At 37.6% G+C, this 22235-nt stretch overlaps 3 protein-coding genes across 5 annotated transcripts; 2 read left to right on the top strand and 1 right to left on the bottom strand.

The window, feature by feature from the left end:
- Nucleotides 1-2654, top strand: LOC123958381 (T-cell surface antigen CD2-like). Its single transcript, XM_046031717.1, has 5 exons — nt 1-114; nt 1096-1413; nt 1756-2013; nt 2092-2223; nt 2361-2654. The coding sequence occupies exons 1-5, from the start codon at nt 66-68 to the stop codon at nt 2510-2512; spliced, it is 909 nt and encodes a 302-aa protein (XP_045887673.1). The 5' UTR covers nt 1-65; the 3' UTR covers nt 2513-2654.
- Nucleotides 2655-4888: 2234 nt separating this feature from the next.
- LOC123958379 (T-cell surface antigen CD2) lies at nt 4889-8459 on the top strand. Of its 3 annotated transcripts, none has more exons than XM_046031716.1 (6): nt 4889-5107; nt 5904-6221; nt 6586-6843; nt 6921-7043; nt 7319-7375; nt 7562-8459. In XM_046031716.1, exons 1-6 carry the CDS (start codon nt 5059-5061, stop codon nt 7747-7749), a joined length of 993 nt encoding a protein of 330 aa, XP_045887672.1. In that variant the 5' UTR covers nt 4889-5058; the 3' UTR covers nt 7750-8459. The 3 variants fall into 3 exon arrangements, with proteins under 3 accessions (XP_045887672.1, XP_045887670.1, XP_045887671.1); XM_046031714.1 differs by having other exon boundaries at nt 4890-5107; nt 6921-7133; nt 7268-7375; XM_046031715.1 differs by having other exon boundaries at nt 4892-5107; nt 7268-7375.
- A 3426-nt stretch (nt 8460-11885) lies between these two features.
- On the bottom strand, nt 11886-15689 carry cdx1a (caudal type homeobox 1a). Its single transcript, XM_046030922.1, has 3 exons — nt 15326-15689; nt 14060-14208; nt 11886-12958 (listed from the first exon to the last, which is right to left on the bottom strand). Exons 1-3 carry the CDS (start codon nt 15669-15671, stop codon nt 12773-12775), a joined length of 681 nt encoding a protein of 226 aa, XP_045886878.1. The 5' UTR covers nt 15672-15689; the 3' UTR covers nt 11886-12772.
- Between the last annotated feature and the right edge of the window lie 6546 nt (nt 15690-22235).

The raw sequence follows: 22235 nt of genomic DNA, 5'->3' as shown, positions 1-22235 counted from the left end.
ATAAAGAAGAGAGGTTTGTCTGGAAGCTGCTGACTGGGTCAACAGAGGCTGAACACTGAGGAGACATGGAAGCTGTGATTGGACTGTTGCTGATGCTACTCAGAGTCTCTCATGGTGAGCTTATGAACTTGTTTAATTTTACACATTTTATGCAGCTAGTGTAAGTACATTCAAAAGGTTACATCATCTTCAGTGATGTGTTTTGCAGCTCACACACTGACCCTTGACTTAAACCAGAGTCATTTTATAGAGAACAAAGAATGTTTTACACCACAACATTGAGTAGACTATACTTTAGTAACTAAAGTCAAACTGTTTTCCAGTCATAGGTTTGTGAAATATTATCAATTCACAAATATAATATATTCAAGCATATTGTGGTCTAAAATGTATTTAGATTTTATTTATAATGTATTGCACTAGTATAGTCTCAGTCTTTCATATATATTATCACACTGCATAATAATATGTATTATTGGATTATTATCACTGATGTATTACCAAGTAAGTAGCATTTTAATATTGACATCGTCACACACTTTCGATTGGTTTAATTGTTGTCAATACATCATATATTGTATTTTTTCTATGTTGTATTTATGTTAAATATTATTCTGAAAAGTAACCACTATGCAATAGTAAAAAGTTAAAATGTAGTAAACAATATTTTCCACAACATTGTGAAGTAGAATTATAATGTAGCATGTTTCATGAAATGTTTTCTATAAAAGCATGTTTGTATGTTAGTGCAAATTACTCAAAACTGTACTTGCACAATAAGAATGTCCTGTTTGCAAACTGAAAGGAATTATTTGATCAAAATTGTTTACCTTTTTTTTTACCACTTATTTTGCAAAAATGTATTACAGATGTTAGTTGAGCCTTAACTGTTTTGCAATCACAGGCCGGGCGTAACGGTCAGCTGCACAACAATAAACGTATGTGTGCAGTAACGTCTGAGAGACACCAAACTATTATTATTTGTTTTAGATCAATATTTGCATTAACCAAAAATATTGTCACAGTCACTCATTTTGTAGAAATAAAATTAGTGTGATATTTACATTTTTTAAATCTAATTTATTACATTTCCAGGTGTGGAAGCATGTGATGGCAGACAGAATGGAGCTCAGTGTTATGGAGCTTTGGGAGGAACTGTGGTCCTCCAGCTGAAGGACAGCGCCTCAGAAATATTTAAATACCAATTGTTAAGCAGCAGAAAAGTATTACTTGCAGGGAGAAAGAATCAGATTCTGTTTAATGTGATAGAAAACAGATCCTCATTTACTCCCATTAATGGAACATTTAGGATCAACAACCTGAGCTGGACTGATGGTGGTGAATATGCTCTAGAAATCTTTGATTCAAATGGAAAGAGATCAGAGCAGCGGACTGTACATTTGACCATTCAAGGTAAATAAAATTTTTTGCCTATGGGGGTCTTTAGTGGTATATTGATAGACATACATGTTATTTTGTTGCTAAACTCACACTGGGTGGTGATGGCGTAATGGATAAGGCACATGCCTTTGGTGTGAGAGACACAGGTTCATTTCCCCACTATGGGTTAAGTTGCTCCAGAGGTGTGCGACCTCTGACGTTTGTAAGTCGCTTTGGATAAATGAATAAGTGTAAATGGAGACTTCATATATCTCCTATTCTACATGTATCTGTAAATATGCCTGTTATGTATTAGAATCTTTATAGAATAACCAAGTCTTAATATGAAAAGTCATCTGAGTGTGTTTCCTTCAGCTCCTGTGTCCTCTGTCCTGCTGGTCTCTGAGTGTCTGTCCCAGGGAGAGATGAGGGTGTCCTGCTCCTCTGAGGGAGGGGACAGTCCTCAGTACAGCTGGACTCTGGATGGACACACACTGACAGACGCTCAGCTCCTCTCTGGAAACAATGAGAGTAACAACATCACTCTGAAACAAGATGTGTCAGGACAGCTGGTCTGCTCAGTCAGGAATAACGTCAGTAGTGTCTCCAAAAAAGAGAAGATATCTACCTGTGGTGAGTAGAAAACAGTTTGATTAGTATGACTGACTCTGATTATCAACTGTACATCATTTATCTGTTTCTTTTCCACAGGCTTCATATTCATTAACTGCACCATCAATATGACACACATATCACAGTGGGTGCTTGAAGCCAGTAACACCCTGTGTATTGAACCAGCAACAACACCTACCATGATCACAGAAACTGAGACCTCCACTGACAGTAAGGACACTGTCATCATAATGTTTATTAAATCTTCCACTCACATCACACCTGCCAATCTGTATCTAAGTGAAAACTAACTCTCCTGTCACAGCAATAACTTGACAATAGATTTTTGTGTCTCTTTTCTTGAACAGATCGCTCCCAGCTCATATGTGGTGTGCGAGCAGCTGTGGTGATTCTTTTATTAATTGGGATCGCCATCTATTTTGTTTGGAAGAAAAATAAATATCAGATAGCTGAAGGCCCTGCCGACCCTCGAACAAATATCAAGAGAACTCTGTTGTGATGGTTGAAATGAGAAGTTCTGCATCTGAACTTTAACTTTCTGAAACCAACACCTCAGTGTCGCCCCTCGCACCTGCTGTGATTGGCCTCATGTCTTTCTGGATGTGAAAACAAGGTTTAGAGTGGAAACTCTGTTCACTCTGTCACTTCACTTATTGACTTGGTGAAAGTGGGATCAGAGTTTCAGTACGCCGCTGCCTTTGGAGAGTGATAAATCATCCAGAGGCCACTGCTCCACACAGCACAGTTTATCCTAAAGCAAAATGTGACGTTGTGAATAAAGCTTATTTTGTCATTAGTAGTAAATTATTAGAATATAGACTTCCACAGTGTTGCTGTCCAATAAAAACAATGTATCACCAAATGTAATGATTTTGATTTTTTTAGACACATTAAAGGATGAATTGTTTCTTCATGGGTTGAGAACATTCTCCCACTTCTTCAGGTAAATCAGCCATTTTGAAACACACTGGATTATCTGAAAAACTGTCACAAAATTGGAAACAGGGATATTTTTATTAGGAAAGAAAAGTTAATGTTTTTAAGATAAATTGCTTAAACTTTTGTATCTGTACATGACTATATGGTTATGTATATTTTAGAAATGGGGATTTTGTATTCAAATCATGGTATTAACTTTGTTTAGTAAAATCAAAACTGTGTACAATTACAGTTAATGGCATTTTCACATATATGATTAAAGTGATTAATTGCTGGATTATGTAAATAACAGTTTTGTTTTTTCTTATTTGATTATACTTACAAATATATGTCTGTTTTGCTAAGAACAATAATGTAAAACCATTCAAAACATTTAATAGTAGGAGTTTCTGTTGTTTTGTAATAAAAACCTGTTACTGTTGCTTTTGGATAATTCTGTATTTGGTAAAAAAAAAAGATCAATATTATAATAATGATTTAATCTTCTTCACTGGATATTGACTGTAACACATGCTGCGAGTGCAATGTCGGAAGTCTTTTATTTTAGAGCATTTGACTTTAATCAACAGTTGCCAGTGGAGGGCGTCAGAAACTAACAAGACGGCAGCGAGAGAGATGTGGGGGGTGTTTACACGAGGAATTACACACTTTAAACCAGTAACATTGACGAGAAATAGTTTGAGCTGTGGGCCAATAGTGCAGTGTGAATGTACATATTTTAGCTCCTTCTGTTTGTGTCAGAAATGAGGAACTGAAATAAGCAGTTCAGTCGATTAATCATCTAACTTTGCCATATTGACAACGACACAACAACCATCACACAAACCAACGTCTCCACAAAGCTTTCAGCATAAAGTTAAACTGTACAGTTTGATGAGGTCGAGCACTGAAAATAATACATTTGTCTGACAGCTGTGAGGACTGTTGGTAATCACATGTGTTAAACTGGCTTCTAAAATAAGCAGGCTAGATATTGAACAGTTGTCATCCCCAAATTCTAGTTAGATGTCAGAATTTTGCTTTGTTCAGTCAGTCAACCAATTATGGGGGGAAAGCCTATTCATGCCTTTTTAAAAATGTTGTTGATATATACCTCTGAAAAAAGACAAACGAATAATCCTCTGTCAAAGGAATAAAGGGGAATGTCTTAGGTGGATTTATATGGATAGTATTGCCAAGTATACTGAAGGCAAGAAAGGCATTAATTAGCCGATAATAAAGTCTGAAGATGTATAATGCATCTCTACCACTGTATCTAGAGGTTTACATTATGTAAAATATAATATTGCTATATCTATCATAGCATTGTTACTGCAGTATTCAATTATTCTGAATCACATGATAAAAACTTAATAATCACTAAATGTTTTAATTTGCTTAACTGTTTTTGTGGATCATTATGAATATTCAGACAATGTATTTAAGTGATGAACACTCAGTGTTGTCTTTATTTATCTGAAATTTCTCCTTATGTAGCTTTTTTAAATGAATGTGTAAATCCAATACACACAATTCTGGATTTCTTTAATGCCATGTTATACACATTTCTCTGTTATTTTGAATTATTTGACTTCACTTTCTAAACCAGAATTTAAAATACAACTTGGTGTGTGTTATTGTGCAGTATGTGTTCAACATGTTCTTATGATAGCTTGTGGGTTAGGCAGGGGCAGTTTGAAAAGTTGAGACAGAATCTCAGGCTGTGAATTTTGATTAAATGTAACTTGTTATCAATCATTTAGAGAAAAAAAAAACTAAAGATGCATCAGATGCTTGTTTTGTCAGTCTCAAATCCTCTTTCAGTGTAAAGGAGGAATGTTTCCCTCTCTCCCACTCAGTCCATCACACCCAAAAGTCTTCTTGTTCTGAGCAAAAAAGGAAGTGAAACTGACATCACTTCCTTTTCTCCTCATTGCCTATAAAAAGGTGAAAACAACAACACTCTGTTTTTTCAAAGTTTTTACACACTCTCCTGTGAGGCTGATCATTTTCAGGACACATTTGAGGCTGTTCAGTGTAGAATGTGCAGGTTTGCTTTTGGGTGAAGGAGAAAAGTGTGAGTGGAAGCTGCTGACTGGGTCAACAGAGGCTGAAGACTGAGGAAACATGCAAGCTGTCATTGGACTGTTGGTGATGCTACTCAGAGTCTCTCACGGTGAGTTGTTAAACTTACAACTAACTAACTAACTAACTAACACATATTAATACAGGAACTTCTTGCACAGCTATTTGTTTCAAGTACAGTCATGAGTATAGACAGTATGTTCACTGATATGTATAATGCAACTCAAATACTGCAGGTTTGAAACCACCTTTTCTGAAGAAATTACCACTTTTATTGATAAATTAAGATATGAGAATCAACTGATGACTGCAGCAGTTTGTAACTGATATTAGAGCTTTTCTAAGATTCAGTAACATTTTCAATCTTGTTATTTCCAAGAGCAATAAAAAATCCAGAGATCAATTTGACTTCATTGTGCAATTAGAGTAAATATTCCAATTATGAGTTTTTGAGAATCAACCAATAAATTATTCATTATAGTGCTTCATCCCCGACTGTTTTGATTTTCCCCTTAATTTCTTCCTTAGGTCACTTCAAGTTTTCTGCTATTTTCTAAAATAGTTCTGTAGGTGTGTATAAAAAACAACAAAAAAACAGCAGGAGTTTGTCATGGCATGAGTGAAGATAACAGCTAACAATATGAAAACAAATGTATTACAGATGTTAGTTGAGCCTTAACTGTTTTGCAATCAAAGGCCGGGAGTAACGGTCAGCTGCACAACAATAAACGTATGTGTGCAGTGACGTCTGAGAGACACCAAACTACTATTATTTGCTTTAGATCAATATTTGCATTAACCAAAAATATTGTCACAGTCAGTCATTTTGTAGAAATAAAATTAGTGTGATATTTACATTTTTTAAATCTAATTTATTACATTTCCAGGTGTGGAAACATGTGATGGCAGACAGAATGGATCTCAGTGTTATGGAGCTTTGGGAGGAACTGTGGTCCTCCAGCTGATGGACAGCGCCTCAGAAATATTTAAATACCAATTGTTAAGCAACAGAACAGTATTACTTGCAGGGAGAAAGAATCAGATTGTGTCTAATCTGATAGAAGACAGATCCTCATTTACTCCCAGTAATGGAACATTTAGGATCAACAAACTGAGCTGGACTGATGGTGGTGAATATACTCTTGAAATCTTTGATTCAAATGGAAAGAGATTAGAGCAGCGGACTCTACATTTGACCATTCAAGGTAAATAACATTTTTTGCCTATGGGGGTCTTTAGTGGTATATTGATAGACATACATGTTATTTTGTTGCTAAACTCACACTGGGTGGTGATGGCGTAATGGATAAGGCACATGCCTTTGGTGTGAGAGACCCAGGTTCATTTCCCCACTATGGGTTAAGTTGCTCCAGAGGCGTGCGACCTCTGACATATATAGCGTTTTTAAGTCGCTTTAGATAAAAGCGTTGGATAAATGAATAAGTGTAAATGGAAACTTCATATATCTCCTATTCTACATGTATCTGTAAATATGCCTGTTATGTATTAGAATCTTTATAGAATAACCAAGTCTTAATATGAAAAGTCATCTGAGTGTGTTTCCTTCAGCTCCTGTGTCCTCTGTCCTGCTGGTCTCTGAGTGTCTGTCCCAGGGAGAGATGAGGGTGTCCTGCTCCTCTGAGGGAGGGGACAGTCCTCAGTACAGCTGGACTCTGGATGGACACACACTGACAGACGCTCAGCTCCTCTCTGGAAACAATGAGAGTAACAACATCACTCTGAAACAAGATGTGTCAGGACAGCTGGTCTGCTCAGCCAGGAATAACGTCAGTAGTGTCTCCAAAAAAGAGAAGATATCTACCTGTGGTAAGTAGAAAACAGTTTGATTAGTATGACGGACTCTGATGATTAACTGTACATCATTTATCGTTTCTTTTCCACAGGCTTCATATTCATTAACTGCACCATCAATATGACACACATATCACAGTGGGTGCTTGAAGCCAATAACACCCTGTGTATTGAGCCAACAACAACAACAACACCTACCACAGTCACTACTGCGGGTAAGGACCCTGGCAAAGTGTCAATTAAATCGTCCACTAATATCACATCCTCCAATCAAACTCCCAGCAGAGATGTCCCATGGTACATCAGTAAGTGATAACTAACCCTGCTGCAGTGGATTTATTAAACTAATTTCCCCTTTTCTTCTTTGTGTGTCTCCACCTGTAAAGTGTGTTAATTTAAAGATCTGTGTGTCTTTTTGTGTCCTTTATTACGGAAATAGACAATTTGACAATAATCGCCGGCGTACTTTCTGCACTGGTAATTCTATTAGTGGCCGGGGTGGTAGTCGTCTGTGCTCACAAGAAAAAGGAAAACAACAAACCAAAAGGTACTAAACAACCATCATTGCAGTTTTCTCATCTATCTCTCAGTAAGAAAGCGTATTTCTGATTATGTAAAACTATTCCTTTAACAATTGACTTCTGATATCAGAAGTGATGTCGCCTTTTCTGTACTGATTGTATCTAATCATTAAATATGATACATTTGTGCTTCACTTCCTTTTACTCTGCAGAAGAAGAAGATGAACAGGAATTAACCTATGCTGATGTCAGGGTCATGCAGCGACCTGGGAGGCAGATGCAGCAAAAAGAAGAGGTGGAGGTTGAGTACGGCCAAGTCAAGATTTCAAAGCAACCTCGCCAGGCCATTGAACCAGCAGTAGATGAATGTGTGTATGCCAAAGTCCGCAGAGGCAGGTGATTCAGTGTTCACTGCACCGCTGAAGGCAGGTGGAGGAGGTGTGCCAAGATGCCTGAAGGTCTTTCACCTTAATTTAATGTGATTTCCAATAGGAAAATAAAAAGCCATCAGCGCTCATTATTTTATTCACCTTTACTGTACTTCTGGGTTGTGACTGAGCATCAAAGTATCAGCTCCAGCATTTGAATCACAGTGTGGCTAGTTTTTATAGACTAGATTATGTATTATGACTATTTAATATTTTCTTAAGAATGTATTTTACCACAATTTTAATATCTCTTATCTTTAGATTATGTTCCACTTGCTCATTTTTACTTGTGTCTAATTTATGAGCATATTTACTTTTATTTCATAGTTAAAACTGAAAACTTGATAATACAAATTTTAAGAACAAAAATGTCTTTGCAATGTATTTTTTGTATTAGCCTACAATGATTGGCAGACATGAACCGTACTCTAAAGTGCCTGAAAAAGTGGCATCAGTACTTTTATAATGTTGGTTAATCAGCTGTGTTTACATGTCATCGAAAATGGCTACTTTTATCTTCATGTCAAAGTAATAAAGTCTGCATTTACTTAAATCAAAATCTATTTATTCAACAGATGTTGATGGATGAGTCAAGGGTCAAAGTTTATCAAACAAACTAACATGCTCTTGCATTTGTAGATTTATTAAAGGTTCGGTGTGGTGCGTGAGTGTTATTATCAAATTCAACCAAGCTGTCTTCTTTTGATTTTCTGTCTTGTCTCTGAGGAAGTTCACAGTCTGCATGAATTTGTTTCCATGAGGTAAACACTTCTGCTTTTTCTCAGTATTGGTTCGTCAGTTACATGGTGTGATTTTCAACGGTTGTTAAAACCAGTTGTGGCTGTTGACGGTAATATATCCCTTTAATGCAATAAATATGAGTGGGTGTGTAGTTTTAATTGTGCTGCTTGCTCTAATACTTTAGTTAATGAGGGAATTAGTCTATTGTAGATGATCCAGACGTAGATAACGTTCTGTATTTTCATCTGAAATTTGAAATACACTTCAACTTTTCACAGTGTTTCTTAATACAGTCATTTAGCAGCAAAGGAGGAACACCTTTTATATAAAACAGTGTTGTTTTCTTCTTTTTTCTGCTTTACTGTAACAAGGACAAAACTGAGATGGACAAACCATCGTGTTCTTGTTGAATTCAGTAAAGTCAAGCATAGGATGTTAAAGAGGAAAGGGACCTTACAGCTTATCAGATTCCGAGCATGTGATGTGTGTTTGTGGCTTCCAGTTTAGAATGTAGGGGTTGCAACAGTTTGTACATCTATGTTACTCAACTGTAGTTTGAGTTTTGGTAATTTCAGGCTCAAACTTTCAGGTCATGGAGGAAAATCAATGTTCCTAATGGATATTTGTTGTAAATAGAAAGTCAGTTGAACACAGTGCTGCTGAAGATGTTTCATGATCTAATATTAACCAGTTTGTCAACAGACAAAAACATTCATGATTATAAATACACCCCTTTGTCTGGAATTACAGTTATATACGATAGAACACATTCACTGACAGGTTGTAAGTGCATACAGGAGAATTTACATGAGCTACCAGTAACTTATCTGCACATTCAAGATTCAAAAGTTTTATTTTTAGAGCATCAGAATCAGAATCAGCTTTAATGGCCAGGTATGTGTGCACACGCTAGGAATTTGGATTGCATGTTGCTCTTGATGTATATACTCGATGTACATGAGAAAATCTTAGAATCTTGATCTGAACACTACATTGTCCTCAGCATAATTCCCTGCCTGAAAGGGTGCTTTGCAATAATCACAGAACACAACACAGTACTACATGTTAACTGATTTACGTGAGCATTCAGAAAAAATTTGATAACCCCATTCAAAACACTACATATATTTCAGTTTGGTTGCTGCAGAAATGCATAATTCTGTTTTGAATGTGTTTTAACAATTTTGGACAAATGTGCTGCAAGTAAATTGTTTTTTCGGGTGGTGGAGTAGCAATGAGAAAAGAGTTCCTCAATTTTGGAGACAGTGGTCATTGAATGCATTTTGTGTAAAAGCAACGAAAAACTATTCATAGTTTGGTACTCGCTGACTGTGTGAAGAGTTTTGACCACTGCATGTTAGCAATTGAAAAAAATTAATGTAAATATAACTAGACAACTAACTAATTTAAATATCAATCAGACTCTTGGCTTTCCTGCCTCTTTTAAAAGACCCAATTTTGTGCAGCTTACATGCTTCAACCCAGAAAATAAACAACAAATAGCGAGGGAAGAAACAAATAGTTAAATAGTGGAAGGCATCAGCTAGTGGAATGATAGTTAATTAAGCTAATGCATGAAGTTAGTACTTGTTCAAACCCTTAGACACAGGAGAATGTACAAAGGCACTCATAGTGAACATTTTGGAGAAATAACTTTTATATTGTCAAAGCTGTAATCAGATGCAGGTAAAAAGGCTCATTGCTGTTGCATCTTCTAGCAGCCTTTTGGTACGTGCATGCCTGATTCTCAGCTCAGTCTCACCATCCAAAACACTTTAAGATCTCTTTGTATAATATACATTTTTACAGTGCAGTTTAGTTTATTGGAGCTTTAGTTTTAAATGAAATATATAAAAAAGGATTTTTATTAACCTTATTAACAATGAGTTTATTCAATGTTAATACTGATGATATTTTCATTTTTTTGTAGTTAAGGTGAGACCATGTGCTTTTAGTGGTTGTGCGTTTAATCAAAGACAGAGGTTACTTGATTGGTTTGGTTTGATAGCTTGAGGTTAAAGGTTGACAAGCATAGACTGCCATTCAGCTGATTCACAGAGCAATAAAATTGGTGTTTATGGTTCATGATAGTTGTCCTCAAACAACCACCTGCAACCCTTTTTTTAGTTGAACCTTCCTGTTGAAACACAGTTGAACTTCTATCTGACATAATCTACTGAGCAAATAATTGACAACACAGAAGAAGTGTAATAAAGCTGTTCCAACAATCCAGTATGCTTCTGCCATCGGATCAGTCAGCCAGTGCTGCTTATTACAATACAATAGCTGCAAGGGTACAATTCTTCAATCCCAGAGTTTTTAATAAATGGCATCCTTTAGGTGACTTATAATTTAATATTTAAAGAATTTGTCAGAGAGAGTAGAGAGTAGAGAAAATCATTTGATTTAGCATGTATTCTAGTCTTTGTACAGTACAGTTGTCAACATGTTGTTGGGAGATACAAATGTTTCTATGAAAAGATTAGTCAGAGGATAAATTAAGACATTAAATTCTACAGTGTGGCCTATATTGTTTTATAATTCAATGAATATTATTGTTATTATTATTAAATAATTTTATAAAAATTGTGTCGTAATTCCATTAAATTAATGTTATAGTTAGGTAATTGTGTGGGCTAATAAAGCTTTATACCATTGGTATTTCTTCATAGCCTGCGTGAACTTGAAGGATCTTTTCTCTGTAGAAATGTTTCAGAAGTTGAGTAATGAAAGCACATAGAGCTGTTGAAAGTGCGAAAGAACAGAAAATACAAATCAGATCAATAAACCCCTGTACTGAGCATGCTTTTTATAAAATGTGCAATGAAACATGTTTTATAAGCAACACAAACTTCAGCCTTGTAAAAACACAGTATTGAGATTAACGGTTGAAAGGCAAAACAAGGAAACTATTTCACTGACAATACAGGAGTTGCAAAAAGGTGGTGATACAGTGGTTTATTTTGAAAGCAGCTTTTGCAATTGGCTGACTGGTCAGTACAAAGTTTACATTTGTCACTTTTCCTTCCTCTTCTGTGACCTACAAACAGGAACAATCAAAAGTGTGTTAACATGTCAAATGTCTTAGTATAGTACATACTTTAACAATTTTTATACACACAGTAGTCCCAAAAGAAGGAGAAGCAGGGACTTTATTTCACTTAAAATGTGTGCGTGTTTAGCGGTACAATGACTGTAGATGTTGAGTCATGCGGCAGCAGTCTTTCAGGATGTGGCTAAACACTGCTGTCTGAACATCTTATTTCAACCATTTTTCATCTCAGTTCCTTGTTGTTATCAAGAGGTGGTGACTAAATTAATGAACAAAACTATAAAGTCAAATTAGGGGGGAAAATGTCACCAAATGTTTCATAGTATACAGCTGTTTAATAATGAATTCCAAATGACAACATTTTTGTACTCTCATTGATTTTACTTCCTGTTTTTAACATTTCTGTGCTTTCACCCTTTACATTATGCTATAAACAGCTGCTTTCCTCTCCCTATCTGAAACCCATTGGTTTATATTTCTGAAAGATCTATTCCCAAGACACACCCTGCATCAATATTTCAACAGAAAGAACATTAAAGTGGTGTTGAACTTTGGCATCACATTCTTCAGTAGTAACAAACGCAACACTCTTTGCTCTCTTTCTATTTCCTGTAAATTCTAACAGTCATAAAGAGAGGAATTAACATACTTTTACATCCCCAAAAATAAGTAGCAGGGCTATGCATTATTCATTGTCATTTCTACTTATTTGCAAGTATGATTTTCCATTGTCCTCTTGCAGTTAGAGCAAATAGAAACTCATAAAAAATAGACACATTATTCCTTTTTCTTATTCATGAAGCAGATTCTTGACTATACAGATGCACTCGCACTCTATAAACCAATATACAGACACATTTGACACAAATGCCTTTTCATTGTGACTTTAACCAACAATTCTTGAAGAAGGCACACATGTGTGACAAATGACACTTTATCCAGTGATTCTCTGTCTTTAAAATCAGTTTCTCTGTGCTGCTAATGAGCCATATTAACACATTAACTTCCAGTGATTGGCAAATGTCCACTAGAGATGATCAATGATCAACAGACAGACAGTGCTTGTCATGGTGAAAGGCAGGAAGTGCTGCATTATATCATCATGTTGATGTGAATCGTCTTCATTCATTCTGTGGTAAACTTATAAAACAAAACACTATGTACATATTTCATGCTGTATCCGTCGTCCATGTAAAATCCACCTAGTATTCCTCTGATATTGTGTCAGACAAAAGATTGCTGCTGGGGCTGGTGGTGATGTGGGTGTCAGCGGGTCCACCCAGCGAAGGTGGGGTGGGTGTAGTCGTGGAGGCCTGCTGGGAATGCTGCAGCTTCTTCTTGTTTATCTTCCTCTCTTTGGCTCGTCTGTTCTGAAACCAGATCTTCACCTGAAACATACAGGAGATGCTCACAAACATGAGATAGAAGCATCAGAAACACACTTAGTATTGAAGGACTCTTACTGGATGTTATTAAATATGATCAGAAATATCAAAGGATGATGCATTATCCCTTCTGATGCTTTTCCACTGACTTATCTCTTGGGCCTTTATCGTGGAGTTTGTTATCTTGAGCGGATGCTGAACTGTAATGATTTTGCTTTTTTTGGTGTTCACTTTATTGTGCCCTGCCCCGCCTACTTCTGCTTCAGGTTAGTAATTTCCTTCTTTCCCAGAATTACTTTGTTGCACTGTGGGTTTAACAAGCAGAATGAGGAGGCAGAGAAAAACCCCCCACCAATAACCATCATGAGAACAAGAGGGAGGGTTTCACCATTAACACTGCTAATGCGAGGTGTTTGTTTGGCCATAGAAGATTATGGTTTCCAGAGGTTTCTGCTGGTTGATTGTTGAGGAGCTTTCTGTGCTGTGTTAATATCAACTATAGGTGACAAAATGTGTCCACTTAACCATGATGGTGAGGAAAATACAGCACCAAGCAGCTAATTGGACTGAAAACAATGTTCTACTAGCTGTATTTTTACATGTGAAAGTTTTTATTTCCTAACTCTCACTTTTCACCACTGCCCCCTCCCCAGCTCACACAAACAGAAAAGCAGAAACAAGAGGGGCCAACCGAAAAAACAGAGAAAGGAAGACAAAGAGAAATCTGCAACCTCCCCCATGTTTATTAATATCTACCCTATTACACATACTCACTCCTGAAAAGGAGGCACTCTTCCTTTATTATTTTTTTCTGGGCCCAGTCCTTAAAATGAGGCTATGTGACTTTTGATGATATCTCTCTTTATTTCATTAGTGATAAGACACGCCCTTTCTTAATCCAGTGCACCCTGTGGTTTTGGTGCTACAGCCTTACTTGCTCTGGTTTGGGTGTTTCTAACAACGCTGACTCTTTCTTTACATTTGCTCCTGCCTTTTTCAATCATGTCCTTTGATTCTCACCTGTTCTCTCTTGTAACCCTTGCTGTGCTTCCTCCTCCTCCCCTCCTTATCTTTTTTACCTCTAACTTTAATTAGTCCTCTCACCTGTCTCTCAGAGAGGCCCAGTGCCATTGACAGCTCGGACTTCCTCCTCATGGTGATGTAGCGGTTGCACTGAAACTCCTTCTCCAGCTCCAGGCGCTGCTGGTCAGTGTACACCACCCTGTACTTGTCCTTGGTGCGAGTCTTCACTCCTGAATCACACAAAACAACCCTTGATTTAGTAAAACAATAAACACAAGTTTGGCTGATTGACCGAATGTAAGTGAATAAGTGTGTTATGTGATCCAGTGTATTTGTTTGTCTTCATTCAGACCAGTAATACATACATGTATGATTATAATGTCAGTGAGTCATGGCCAAACAGATGACTAATGTGAAGACGTCTGGTGCCACGTTCAAGTTCAGGCGCCACTTAAAGCCTCATTAACCCTATTAATCACGCTAACTATAACTAATGTAAAGACTCCCCTCTGCATTGCATCAGTGGTTCTCCTTATCACTGTGAGTGGTGTTTACATAGGTGTTTACACAGGCAGCTATTCATTGACACGCTGTTCACACCCACACACACACTCTCTCTCTCTTAGGAAAGGATGAGTCAGAGTTATTTATCTGAAATTTTGACCATGTGACAGCATCGATCGAGGCAGACCAGTACACACAAAAAGACATAAGTCTTAAGGCTCGAGGGTTTGCCTTCAGAAGAGATTCGGTTTGTCTTCTGCAGACTGCGTGTGGTGCCCGTGTTATCTAGCTAGTTTGTCACCCTTTTGCACCCACCCAGTGGACAGAGAGGGTGGGGAGATACACTTCTGCAGACTTCACGGCCTCCAATGTTATCTTTGCATTCACTGGCATCTCACACCAAGCTGGCGGAAGGGAGAGGTGAAAAGCTTGATGAATGTGTGTGTGCTGTCACACTCTGTGTACATGTTGAAACTGTTCCTCATCTGTCACTCTGTACACTCACTCAGCTGTTGAGGTTTAGTTTGTCATGCAACTGCACTAAGGACTCTATCTATAAAATGCAAAATAATAAATTAAAACATTTGTTAGAGCATCCTTAAAGTGTTATCTACATCACATGTTTACAAACCAGAACATGCAAGTACAAACTACTTTTGTCAAGAGTTTTGTCTACAAGGAAGCATTAAGCCTCCCTCAGCCTATCCTGCTTCTATGTATAATTATATCTTAGCCTGGGTTATTTATCAAAGGCCAATACAGGGTTAAATCACACCATACAGTCTGTTATAAGTCTACATGGTGACCTCAATGGTTGGATCCAGTAAGTAGCCTATGTCCCACCTGAAACAGACGGTCTGACGGATTCATGTGGTCTCCTCCTGGAGCTGAAGGAGTCCTGTCCGGAGATAAAGTTGTAGGGGGTGAACGACCCTCCTCCAGCGGCGGTGGGCGTGCCGCACATCTCCGTGGAGGAGAAGCTGACTTGCCCTGCGCTGGGGCTTGACCCCGGGAAGCTGTACGGATACTCTTCCCGCGCAGCGTAGACGCTGCTCCAGCCACTTGTCGACGGGTCTCCGACTCCCGGGACGTGATGATAACCGGGGAAGTCATACGGAGGCGGGATGTACTGATTGTTCAGTGACAGTGTCTGAGATGGGTGTCTGACCGACTGTGAGTTGGGGTACATACCGGTGTCCTGGTCTGACAGGTAGGGTGACTCTCAGGTAGACCTCGGTGAATCAAACTTCTTGGCGCATGTTAGGCCTCCCTGTCTATTCCCAGCAGGATCTGGCGCTCTGTTTTCACTGCAGTCTAAGGTTCAGGCTACCTGTGCAGTAAGACTACACACCTTTATGGATTTACTGCCAAGGAGTTCAAAAGTATCATCATGACGTCACGTTTTACCTGAGACCCACCTGCCTGCTCGTCTTGGCTACATGAGGGCATTGACTCAAATTTACCCAGTCTGCCCTTGTGGATCATTTTCAGAAGGCCATCGTGTAAGGTGTGTGTGAGGTGAACATGTTCACGCGCACGGACGTGTGCACGTACCTGCGTAGGGCTCATGTGAAATGCAGCACAGAGATTGTAAAGTAAAATAGAAGTTTGCTCAGTGGTAGTAGTAGTTTTCAAAATCATCCCTAAGTAAAATTACGGAAGTATTATAAGCAAAATGAAAAGTGAAAGTCTTCATCGGACAGCAGAATTGTCAGGTCAGCAGGGGAGAATCCTGGATTGTAAAAATTATGAGGTCATGTGTCCAAATTGCCCTGCCCAACCCCACCCATGCAAACAACATTTATTATATAATTGAACCTTTCTATTGTATTTTCTGTTAATGTTATAAGGTGCAAATGTTATTTTTCTACACTGCCAGGTTTGTGGTAATTATGTTCAGTGTGGTTCAATTCTAATTTATTTCATTTTTTTGCCTTTAAATTACTCACACTAAAGAATATCATATATCAGAACCAGCCTTAAGTAACCCAACATAGGAAATATTTGGGTAACCCCACAAATTCCCAGAAATTATACAAAGAAGGCGATGCATGTCGATGAAATATTGTATTTAAGTGTTAGTAGGCTATTATTAGATTATTATTACAAACACATTACTTTGTGAGCAGTATTTTAATCTTGTACCTACATTGAGGTTGTGCTACTAAGATAAGATAAGATATAACTTTGTTTGTCCCAAGGGAAATTGTTGTGCAGTACTTGCAGTGCAAAGTAGGAAAGATATTTATAGATAAATATATAGAGAGCAACAAAATATTAACAATTACGGTGATCAATCAGGTGCAAATCCAAAATATACACAATGTCAAAAATATAACTGGTTAATGGTAAGGACCACAGATATGTATGAGAAGTGGTATTTAGCTCTGTAGGGTTAGGTACAATATCAAATCTGAAGTGTTTATGGTTAATTCAAGATGCTCAATGACCATGTGGGTGGGATTTCACGTAATGTCACGTTATTGCACATTATGATCCATGGTGTCTCCTAAATCAGAGGGTTGTAATGATTGTAATCCACGGAGAGACAGTACAGAGAGCAGTACAGAGAACAGAGCTGAAATGTATGGTAGAGCCAACTTGGCACCCCAGGCCTCTGCTGTCCACCTCTCTGTGTGAGATACTGTAAGTCATAAATATGTGCCACAAAAGGGAAAGGGTTTCCTGTGTTCTGTGGTGCCAGTGTCAGTAACAATCTGTTGCTGATGGTGCACTTACGTGTGAAATACAGAAAAAAAAGATATATTTTAATGTCAGTCTGTGAAGTAGTAACTGTAGCTGTCAGATGAATGTAGTGATTTAAAAAACACAATATTTGTCTGTGAAATGTAGTGGCGTAGAAGTATAACGAGAAGAGAAATAACATTGAAATTGTGCCTTACAAGTGCTTTGTTACTGTACTTGAGTAAAGGAAATCAGTTAGATTTCTCCAGTGATTGGACCTACTCTGGTCACCAAGAAAAGGTTGTATAGACAAATTTTTAACCCCTTAAACACGTTTCCTATTGAATGTTGATTGTTAAGAAAAGAGTAAAAGAAACATAAAGCCAACTTCATCTTTTCAATGATTTTAATTTCGCTAAGTTATCTTTTTTGTAATAATTTCCCGTAAGATAAGAATTCAAGAATCAAATTTGATATGAATCTACTGTATGACGTTATATTTTATGGTGTGACAGTGAGGGGAAGAAGGCAGAAACTTGGGGAAACACATAGGTGACATTACAATGAGCTTTGAATTGTGTTATGTATCAAGAAAGTCCTATCCTCCATACTTTCTGTAATGTATTGTCTGAATTAAATGTGTGGCAGATACAGAAACTGGCCGTTCAAGTCAAGTGTAAAGTAATGGTTAAGTAAGTTAATGTTTACTGTCCACTACATCCCTGCTTAAAACAACCACAGGGGGGCAGTAATAAACTGAACACGGCAGGTCATTTTCCTGGTCTAGAGTCCTTTCCGAGAAGTGTTGTTTCCAAACATATGATCAATATTGTAAAGTGTATTCTTAACCCTACATGCTTGTGGCTTTAAACTTTTTCCACATTCACTTGATGTACTCATAATATCATGCCGTAAAGTATACTGCATAGTCCACTTGTTGATCTCGTGTGTGAGTTCTGCATCCACAAAACATTCATAAAAGATTCATGTTATTATCTTGGTGAGAACAGTCATTATCAGCTATAACAGCTATCAGCTGTTAGCATGAAACAGGTTCATGTTAATGGAGAGGAAAGTGCTGCAGATCCTGAACATTAAGGAAAGTGCAACATAAACTTCAAACACACATTGCCACTAGCTTGAAATGCAAAACATCATGGCCACAACTTGGCTAAAAATAAAGATGTGGCTTTAGCCCTTACAGAATACATTAGAGGATGAGTATCTGTTAACTGAACTGTGCTATTTGCCTGCACTTCACATGGCCCCAACACTGGCACTAAAAAGGTCTTCAAACATTCAGACCCCAAAAAAGATCCCTATAGTTTAAAATTAAAGCGCTTGTCTCCGGCTGTGTTCCAAAAATATGAAAACCTCAGGCTGTATAAATCTCTAATATTTATCTAAATGAAGGGTTACTGTAGGGAATGATCCATGTATAGAGATTCAGTTTAAATAGTGCAACATAAACAGTGTTACCGCTGGTCTCCTTGTAGCTGTCTCAACGTTCAAGTTAATCCAGGGGGAACTAATAAAAGGCTTGTAGGATCTTTGCACCAATTCTAAAAGCTCACATGTGTAAGAAAGAGAGCTGCTGTAGGTGCACAGACCCACCCACAGCTTTCATCTGTGCCAGGCTTCCTCTGTGACCTATTACAGTCCACAAACAAACAAGTGCTAAACCCCTACAGCACGTCTGTAATAGATTCTGCAAAACCGTGACAGTTAAACATTTCAAAGTGGAGAGGAGTTTATATTATTTAAACTCTGTTCAACAAGCATCAACATCATTTGGCCTCATGATAAATTAAACAACTGAATAAAGCGACTAAACAAAAAAGTGGTTATTCCAAGTTGAGTAGTTTACTCTGTATGACAACTCACCACCCCAGATTCAGCTGATCACAGAGGGTGAGTCGGTCTGTATACTCACCCACTATGTCTGTGTTCAGAATTGCCTAATCAACGACAAGTCAGCATACACACTTTGTATGTAATGACCGTGGCGACAGTGCAATATTTCATAATGCAGAACTGCAACAGGTTATTGTTCCTGTTGGACACAAATGATACTTTTATTTGCGGACATTTTTATTGAATATTTAAAACTAGATAGAGGAAGTGATTAAAATAGTTTGTGTAGATTCAACTTATTGTTGTTTTGTTGACTTTCCCTCATTAAGCTTTTGTCTTTTTTGATAGAATTTGCTTTTTCATTCCTTTATTAGACAGTCAGAAGTAAAGAGCTGACACAACATGAGGGCACACAGAGGAATGGGATGACATGCAACAAAGAAACGTTGTGATTATAAGGTCAGTATTGTGTTGTGTTGTTTAATTTTGTGTACAAAATCTAAGAAAATATTGAAAAATGCAGTTCAAAACCAAAACTTAGTCTGTTTACTATGTTCACACTGGAGGAGAACATGGGAATATTAGGTGTTTTTGCTTGTAAAATTACAATCATTTAAATGCTTGCAGATTATTGTTTTTGGCGATTTGGCAGTTGTTTAATCAACTAATTGTTTCTGTAGTTAATGTAGTTTCTCTTGCCCTGAACTGCTTGAATTGTGTTGTTCGATTTGATGTGAAAGGTGGTATCTTAAGATATGATGCCCATGATGATTGTTGCTGTTGCTGTGTTTTAGAAATGTCCCAGTGTTTCGGGTTTGGACCTGAACAACATCAAAATCAGGTCTAGAGGAGCCTCTGACTGTTGGGCTACATCTGTGACTGGTACAATGGTAGAATGGATCTAACTTCTGTGGAAGCCTAGGGGACTATATTAGATTGATAATGTCAAGTTGAAAATGAAAATATAGTTCCACAGCAGCATTATAATTTTCTCTGCTCTGAGAATGAAAATGAAATAATCCAATTTTCATTTTTATTTTTACATACTCAGATGGACATTCTACGACCATATTAAAATGAAAATAGAATAACTGTTTGACATTTAATATTCAAACTTGTACCCTGCTATACATTGGACAATATTCAAATGTTCACATTTGAAAAATAAAATGCATTATAAACAATTTAATGCAATGTTCTACCAATATGAAAATGAAAAGGGCAGTTGACATTTCATTTTAAAAGACTTAAATAAGACTTAAGACTTCACTGCACTCATCCGGTGTCAAAATGAAAATGCACTCTGTTAGTCCTCACTTCAAGGCTGGTCAAGATTTCATTTCCTCTTTCAGTTGACTTAATAAATTAACATGTACAAGTTCTACCATTCAACCTGGGGGTACATGGGAGAAGTCTGGCCACGTTCTACGGAAGAAGTCGGTGGTAGATGATAATGCCAAATACAAACACAGCTCTTTCACCCAGGAGACTGTTGTTCATGAAATCATGTTAACCATGTTTAGAAAGGCTTTCTGACAGAAAGGCCTGAGGGCAAACTTCTCCCATGTACGCATGGAAATGTGAATGCAATAGACTGGAGGCACTGTTTTGGGTATTGCATTTAAATATTGTCCACTGTACGAGTACAAGTTTAAAAATTATGTCAAATACTGTTTTCATTTTGAAATTGTTAGAAAATTGCATTTTAATTTTAATTGTGACCTAATGCTTGCAATACTGGAACACATTGTCGTCTATTACATTTTCATTTTCAAATTTGAATCAACATTTGATTATTGTTCATTGTACAGCAGAGTCAAGTTTGTAAATTAAATGTGAAACAGCTTTTCCATTTTCATTTTAATATGGTCGTAAAATGCCCATACATGTGACACATGTGAAACATATAATATGCAAATATGGATTATTATATTATCATAAGTGGACAATTATAATGCTATTGTGGAATTACATTTTCATTTTCTAGTTTACATTATCATTTTAATATAGTCCCCTAGGCTTCCATAGACTCCAGATCAGTCGTTTTATGGCTTCATCCATCTTCATCTATCAGAGGTGTGTTGGGTTCAGCTCCAGGTCCAGGCCTCAGGCCTAATGTTTCCTGCTTCCACCTCCCACCCCCTTCCCAAGAGCCTCCAAGGTCCAGAGCAAGATAACTTTTAGCTTTATCTGAAATTCAGCAAAACACAAGCACAGGACCAGCATATACGAGGTGCTTGCACTAGTTGCAATCTAGCTATGTCAACAATCCAGATCAGCAGTGAGAGAAACCACTCTTTAGCTGTTCTGCCAGGCTGAATAGGCTGTGCATTGTTGTAGCAGAACGATTTGGAGTCTAGTTTATTATATGGTTTGGTTTGCCACTCTGTCAAGCTGTATGAATAAACTAGGACAGCTGCCAAATATAAAGCAACAGATTCCACTTCACTGTAACAACACAACACAAATTATAGATGAAAACAAAATGCAATGAACACATTAGATATATCTGTCTTGGCATTTTTAAAACTTTAAACCCAACGTTTCCTGTTAGAGCTGTGGTTTACCTTAGCATGTTGAGACAGAGTGTGTGTCTATCTGATAAAGAATTGCGTATAGAGAAGTATTTGCTTAATGTGAATGTCATGTGTATTATTGCTGCATTAGTACCTATTATCTCTTGTAAACATTTTTAATTGACATTGCAAGCACTACACCATACACTAGTAGATTCATGGGGGGTTGGGTGGAAATATTTAGGACACATTTATTGCAAGAACGTGTTAATTACAAAGGTAGAAGAAGATAAATGTTAAGGCGGGACAGTCCTATGTGGTGTTGTTCCCCTCCTATCTAATAACTGGGGCTCACTGCCTCTCTAATTACTGCTAGCAGGGCTTTCAGATTTACCCTCACAATTAGAGGAGAACATGGTTACTGTCCAATTTGGCCCCATGTTCCCTCCTCCCCTCTGTCTGCCCCGACCCCTCGTTAGAGAGAAAAGGCCTTCGTCAGCTGCAGGGCTGTGTTATGAATTTCAAGCCATCCATTCCTGGGAAAGGAAGAAATTAGGGAGAGAGCCAGTATGGAAATTGGACGTACTTGCATGGTGCGTGTATGCATGTTTGAAAGAGAGAGGCTGAAAGAGCAGAGAAAAGAGACAGAAGCGGGGGGGTGGGTGGTGGTGGTGGTGGTGGTGGTGGTGGTGGTGGGG

Source organism: Micropterus dolomieu, linkage group LG19 (assembly GCF_021292245.1).
Source record: "Micropterus dolomieu isolate WLL.071019.BEF.003 ecotype Adirondacks linkage group LG19, ASM2129224v1, whole genome shotgun sequence".
Lineage (NCBI taxonomy): Eukaryota > Metazoa > Chordata > Actinopteri > Centrarchiformes > Centrarchidae > Micropterus > Micropterus dolomieu.
The sequence above is the reverse complement of the archived record's forward strand: the minus strand, read 5'-3'. Positions and strand labels throughout refer to the sequence as shown.